The sequence below is a fragment of the Stegastes partitus genome, unplaced genomic scaffold (genome assembly GCF_000690725.1).
Source record: "Stegastes partitus isolate 25-593 unplaced genomic scaffold, Stegastes_partitus-1.0.2 Scaffold23, whole genome shotgun sequence".
Classification (NCBI taxonomy): Eukaryota; Metazoa; Chordata; class Actinopteri; family Pomacentridae; genus Stegastes; species Stegastes partitus.
The window spans coordinates 14875-21371 of NW_007577754.1; the positions used below are offsets into that span (position 1 = coordinate 14875).

Genomic DNA, 6497 nt, shown 5'->3' on the forward strand with positions numbered 1-6497 from the left:
TTTTGATAGTTTATTTTGGTGTTCTTTAATTAGTGTGAACAGATTCAAAAAACAGACAATTATCTGATGATCAGTTTCATGGTGTTCTTGTTTGGCAGCAGTGACAGTAGTCACAGGGGGAGTTGTTGGTTGGAGTCGTGGACAAGTGCACTGAATCATCACAAAATGAATCACTTTGGTCTTGATCAACACAAATACACTGCACCAGTATTTGTGTTGTAATTGTTTTTTCTGTGCAGCCAAGAACAGATAATATACAAATACAGAAAACTTGTTGTTTGCTGGCTGCATTTTACAGTAAATCTTCATGTACACTGCTGAAAATGGTTTGTCCATGTGAATGTGAGCTTGTTGTGGTCAGTGGGAAGGATTGTCAATGAGAAAATGACCAGCTTGTTGGTTATTTTATTAATAATGAATTCGGTACAAAGAGAGAGAAAGGCTGATGTTTATGGTAATGTACTGTTTTATGTTCTAAGTGTTTATTAAATGGTTGAAGAGAGACACAAAAGATCACATGTTATGTGCTTACAAAAGATCATGATTTTGGCCAAACTCAGCACAAGAAAACAGTTGTGGTTTGTTGCACTGATGTGTTAAATACAAATGTATCAAATGTTAAATTACTTTACTGTCTTTGCTTCACAGAGTCTGTGTCGTTGTGTGTATTTTTAACATCAGTTCCCAGTTAAGCTCAATAGGCCACTTTATGCAGCTGGCTTGAACATGGGGTCTTCAGCAAAGAGCTTCTCAACCAGCTTCTCTCCTGGCGCTGCGGGGGTACACTGGGCTGAGACTGCGGTTGGGAAGGTCTTTATGGTGGGTTCCATCATGTCAGGAATCTGGGGGTCGGGCTTAAGGGGCAGAGTGACTCCAACCACTGGACCACCAGCAGGAACGTCAGGGAAGGAAGGCAGGGTCACGGGCTTGTCCATGGAGGGCAGCATCCTCACCATGCCCTCTGGTTCATCGTGAACTGTGGTCTCGTGGTCGTGGTCGTGGTGATGATGGTGGTGCTCATGCGGATGCAGGTGAGCGTGCTTGTGGTCATGGTCCAGAGCGAGTTCGTGGTCGTGCTCATGGGTGTGCACGCCATCGGCATGCTGGTATTTGTGGTGATGGTTAGGAGAGTCGCCACTGTGGTCGTGTGCCTTGGCGTGATGCATGTGCACGTGGTCATGGCCGTGCCCGTGGTCGTGGGAGTGGTCGTGAGCATGCCGGTGGGAGCTGCCTGCACCGTGGTCATGTGTGTGGTGGTGGTCGCTGCCATCAGCGTGCTTGTGGGTTTGGTCATGATGAGAGTGGCTCTTGGTGTGGTCGTGCACGTGGTCGTGTGAGTGTGTCTGGTCTGCGGCGTGGGCTTTATCATGGGCTGGGTCGTGTGCATGTGTGTCATTGTGGCTGTGGTCGGTGTCCAGTAGGTGCAGTTTCTTCTCTCTCTCAGCAGCCTGGAGAACACATAAAGATGATAAATTAGGATGTGATGGATCATACATCACAGCTTTGGTGAATTGGTGGGGAGAATTGTGTTTAACCTTTACTATAGTCATAGTCATAAACCAAAAAGATTACACTGACTGTATAAGCTACCTGTAATTCTAGAGAAATATTGTTGATATTTAGCTAGTTAGCCTATTTAGATAGTTAGCATTTTCCAGATGTATCATCCTTTTTGCTCGTCCTGCCCCCTTTCTGTCTGAAGTAGTGCTGTGTGTGTTGGACTGAGCTGCACTGCTTTCCATTTATAGAGCTAGGGCATCAGACTCTATTTCAGTACGCAGACATGCACAGCGAGTAGATTTGCTGATTTATTCTCATGCGTCCCACAATGTGTCTTTTTCTTTTTTCAGGTCAAAAAACTGCAAAGAAGGTTCCTCAGACAGGAGTGGGAGTTCATGAAGGCCAATGTGTTCGCTATTACAGTCAACTGCACAGCATTTAGTATGATTTGCTTGTGATTGAGACATTTCAGAGTTAGCAGCTTTAGACAAATGCATAAGCTGGGCAGACTGTGAGCTGGCCACTTAAGTCAAAGTTCCAAATCCACACCGTTGAAAGAATGACATTTAATGATATTTAGATTTTAAACAATTTTTATCCAAAAAAAAAACCAAAACACACACACACCACACAAAAACAAAACAAAAAAACCCAGTAAAAATCTGGCAGTGCGGGTGCCATAGAAAATACTTCAAAAACTACGAACAACTAATGACACATCCAAACAAAAATAACAATATATAAATACAATAAAAATTGTGTAATTTAAATAATAAATGTGAATGAACAAATGATCATTTGTAAAAACAGATTTTTGATGTGGACATTCTTTGCAGTTTTGTTTTGTTTTTTGGTTAATGTGTAAATGAATACTTTTCTCTGTCATTTTATTTGTTATTATCTGTAATTTACAAAACTGGGAAAATCTTTAAAACAGTTTAAAAACAAAAACCCAAGCTGTTATTACAGTGTAGTTCATTTATGGGTTTTCATCACACTGCAGAAAGACATTAAGAAAATACAGACATCATGTTTTAATGAGTCTCACCTCAGGCTCGTAGATTTCACACTCTACACTGGTGTCCGGCTCACCAGAGGGAGAGTAGAACAGGGATCCCTTACAGAAGCCCTTGTGCTGAGGATAAAAGAACAAGAAAAACAAGTGAGAGAGGAGCGCGTGGATGAAGGGAATTGCCTTTGGCATAAGTTTAATTGTTAAACAAACTGAATTTCAAAGTAATCCTTTGCTATTATAAACTTGTTCACTGTGGACAGAAAAGGGAGGATGCTTCAGGAGGTTTTTGTTTGCAACATTAAAAACTTAAATAATTCCTTGATTTATTGCTCTTTTTAATGCCAGCATAGTCCTTAATTTGATTGGTTCTCTCAAAAAGTTTGGTTAGAATTTATACCAAATACAGTCAGTATGGAACAAATGACTACAGAGAAACAATCTAGAGAAGTAATGCAGTGTTTAACTGATGAACCAAAGCACTAATCAATGTTAGGAATTACTATCTTTCTTTTCAGAATGCATAGCAAATCCTACTCTAGTTGAAATAGATGATCCATTTGATCAAGATGAAGTGTGATAAAATAATGGGAAATTGCAATCTGTCATGACTCACAGCGAACTCGCACTCCATGAGGGGGCACGTAGCAGCTGGATCTGTGCTCTGGGTACAGCTGGTCTCCTGGATGGTGTACTCTGCATTGTAATACATACTCATGGCCATCTAGATACACACAAACACAGAAAAAAAGAGAAAACTTTAACAAAAGAATGAGCATAGCAATATGAAATGTTTGGTCAGGCAGTAGTCAAGTAGCTAGTGAGCAGTAGGCATGGGAGCAGAAGTGCTGCACATTGAAGAAACTCAAAGGAGAAGGTCATGAGGGGAAGAAGGGAGGGGAGAGAAGAAGTTTATCTTAGTGCGGCTTCTGTGTGATTTGATGCCAATTTTATAGAATATACTGGTCAAATTTTGGAATTAAATGGAATAAAATCATTATATTCTCTCCCTTGCTCCTGTGTTCAGAATACATACAGTGTAAGATGGGAGAATACAATGTGTCATGTGATAGCTAGGGTTTTTTTTTTTGGACTTGTGGAAAACTTACCCCGGAGGTAGCACGGGTGATTTTGAGCAAAGCGAAACGATTGACCAGTTTGCTCTCCTTGTTGAATTTCTCCAGAGAGAGTTTCACAGCCTTCTGAACCTCAGCGTTGTCACTGTCAGTAAGAGTTGGACAGTCGGGACACACCTCAGCCACCTTAGCTGCTGGAGCTGAGAATAAAGAGAAGTTTTAGTTTTGGATGCGCATACACCTCAAGATTGGTTTGCACAAAACCTCTCAGTCCACCAAATTTGAGTCTCAGAAAATGTGGGCTTGGATGAACTCCAAGCACACAAGTAAGAAAAAATGTGTGGAGGTGCTTTAAATATATCCACTGTAAGCTGTAAGTTTTAGATGGTTCAGTTGGATTCAAAGGAAAAAAAAAGGAGTATTTTTTATACCTGGTCTGACCGCACAGTTGTATTTGTAGAGACGGACCACTCTCTTCACCTTATTGATGTAGATGGAAGCTTTGCACTGTCCGTATACCTGCAAAGACAAATACATACAATATTCAGTGTGCTGCACATACAAAGACTTTTATTAGGATTTTGATTTAACATGATCAACCTTGACAGTGTTTTATGAGCCTAAATGTCTGATTTCTTCTTCTGCTAGCTTATGAACTACTCTTTATGGAACACGGTGGTGTAATGCTTGTTATGTTCATACAGCCAGTCATGGTGATTTGAAAGAGGCATGCAGTCAGTAATGAAAAGAAACCTTAAGCCTTCAGGTTGTAAAGCAACAGAACAAAACTTGTTTCTTGTTCGGGAAAAAGGCTGCAATAGTAGCAGATGCACTATGTGCATGAATGTGGACATCCAGAAGTGTGTATGTGTGTTCTAACCGGTGTGCTTTCGGTGGGACGAACTTCACACTCCTTCCAGTCCTTCTTGCTGAGAACACTGCAGTTGGTCTCCACAACGTCCAGAGTCAGGTAGAAAACCACGCCGGTCTCTCCCTGTGACACACACACAGAAAGTACTCATATGATGTGCTTATTGAGGAATAATTACATCCTAATGGAAGTTATCTTCCACTAGGCAGGAAAATGTGCCATTGCACAAGTGTTTAAATGACTGATGATAAATAAAGCATGAATAAGTTTCTCCCATCAGGTACTGATGTTATCGTGATAACTACCCTTCCAGTAATTCTTGCTATCTCCTGATATTTAAGAAAATTAAATCAGGTCTATCTTCTATCACACAACTCGGTACAAATGCCTGATGTCTGACTGAAATACACCAGTTCTTATGACCTGAGTCTGTTATTACTGACGGCAGGTGATCAGATTTAGGGATGATCTGTCCAGGAGACTGAAGACCCTTTTCACCTTGGCTCTATCTGTATCTGTAACTATATCTGCATAACACAGCCCAACTACATTTTGTGCCAAACATGGCACATTCAGTTAGTGTCATCTACTTTGATAAAAAAATAAATTTAAAAAAAATGTAGAAGGGTTGTTCTACATATCTGGTACAGTTGCAGTTCCAAATTTTAGAACACGTTCAGTAACGTTAGTGTTTACAGACTGCAAACATTGTGTATTCATTAGAACTGAACATTTGTGGGTGGTCAAGAGATAAAGAACTTTTGTCATTTAATCTTGACTGCCTCAGGTGACTTCATGCAGCGACTATACACTGCTTGAAAATCCACCACTATCCCTCCAACCTGAGTATTTTTTGATGGTTGGCGCCTTCAAACACATTTGTTTGCTTGATTGTGGAAATGTAATATGTGTATAAGTAAACACAGGACGTCACATGAGACAGGATTTTAACATTTCCTAATTGAACATTATGCTAACATTATTACCCAACTGTCCATTGAAATACACAAATATAATAGACATTTTGTATGGTGTACAGTATCAGTATCAATGTCTCATGAATGATTGACAAGCAAATGCCTTAAACTGGGCATTTAATTGCAGACACCATTCTTTTGATGGTGCTGTTTTGCCATTTTTGGCCAATGCAGTTTAAATTTCTGAATTTTGTCTACTTTTTTTGGCGCTTCAATTACTTATTCTTCATTCTGTTTGAATTACTGAATAAATTGGAGATGTGGACAGCGAGATCTGGTGCTATACTAGAAAGGAATTCCACATTAAATAGCTTTAGTTTACCCAATAAGAGAACATACTACATCATCATGATCGGGGCTCAGTGGTGTGACTTACATGTGTTGCCATGTGGACGTTGGACAGGCGGTGCAGGCCGAAGACGTAGCCCTCCTGCCGGTTATGGTTGATCTTGTTTAGAGCCAAATCAGCAGCGCCCTTCGCTGATGCGTCTTCACATGACCCCTGCTCCAAGCCATCCTGCTCCACCGGTGCACCGCGGATGCACCCCACTCCTAGCAACAGCGACAACAGCACCCAGGTCTTCATGGTAAAGGCCCTTCTCTCTCAAACACACTGTCACACACTCAGGCTGGTCAGAGAGATGCGCGCAGAAGGATACGGTGACCTTTTATACTCTGCTACTGTTTACTGTATACACACTCACTGTCTCTTACTCACATGCACACACTCATCCACTCACAAAATCACTGCCCCTCCTGTCAACTCAGGTAAATATAACCATTGACCTTCTGGCCCCCTCTTTAAACACGCGTCGTATCTGGGAATGCCACATCTCATCTATTAACCAACCAATCAGCTACTGCACAGACTTGCACAATGGAGCTTATCAGTGGGCAGATAATCAGCCCTGCAGTCATATTCTCTTTTTTGGGATCAATAGGGAAGGCTGGAAGTCACTTGATCCACTCATGGCACTGAATTTACTTTAATCAAGAACAAAGCTGAATTGCTGTGAAAGAAAATGGGCATTTACAAAATGCAGTAACACAATAGTCATAAT

At 41.1% G+C, this 6497-nt stretch overlaps 1 protein-coding gene across 1 annotated transcript; it reads right to left on the reverse strand.

Annotated features, from left to right (window-relative positions):
* On the reverse strand, positions 1–6077 carry fetub (fetuin B). Its single transcript, XM_008295451.1, has 7 exons — positions 5813–6077; positions 4469–4582; positions 4020–4107; positions 3622–3788; positions 3129–3236; positions 2549–2635; positions 1–1448 (listed from the first exon to the last, which is right to left on the reverse strand). Exons 1-7 carry the CDS (start codon positions 6020–6022, stop codon positions 708–710), a joined length of 1515 nt encoding a protein of 504 aa, XP_008293673.1. The 5' UTR covers positions 6023–6077; the 3' UTR covers positions 1–707.
* Between the last annotated feature and the right edge of the window lie 420 nt (positions 6078–6497).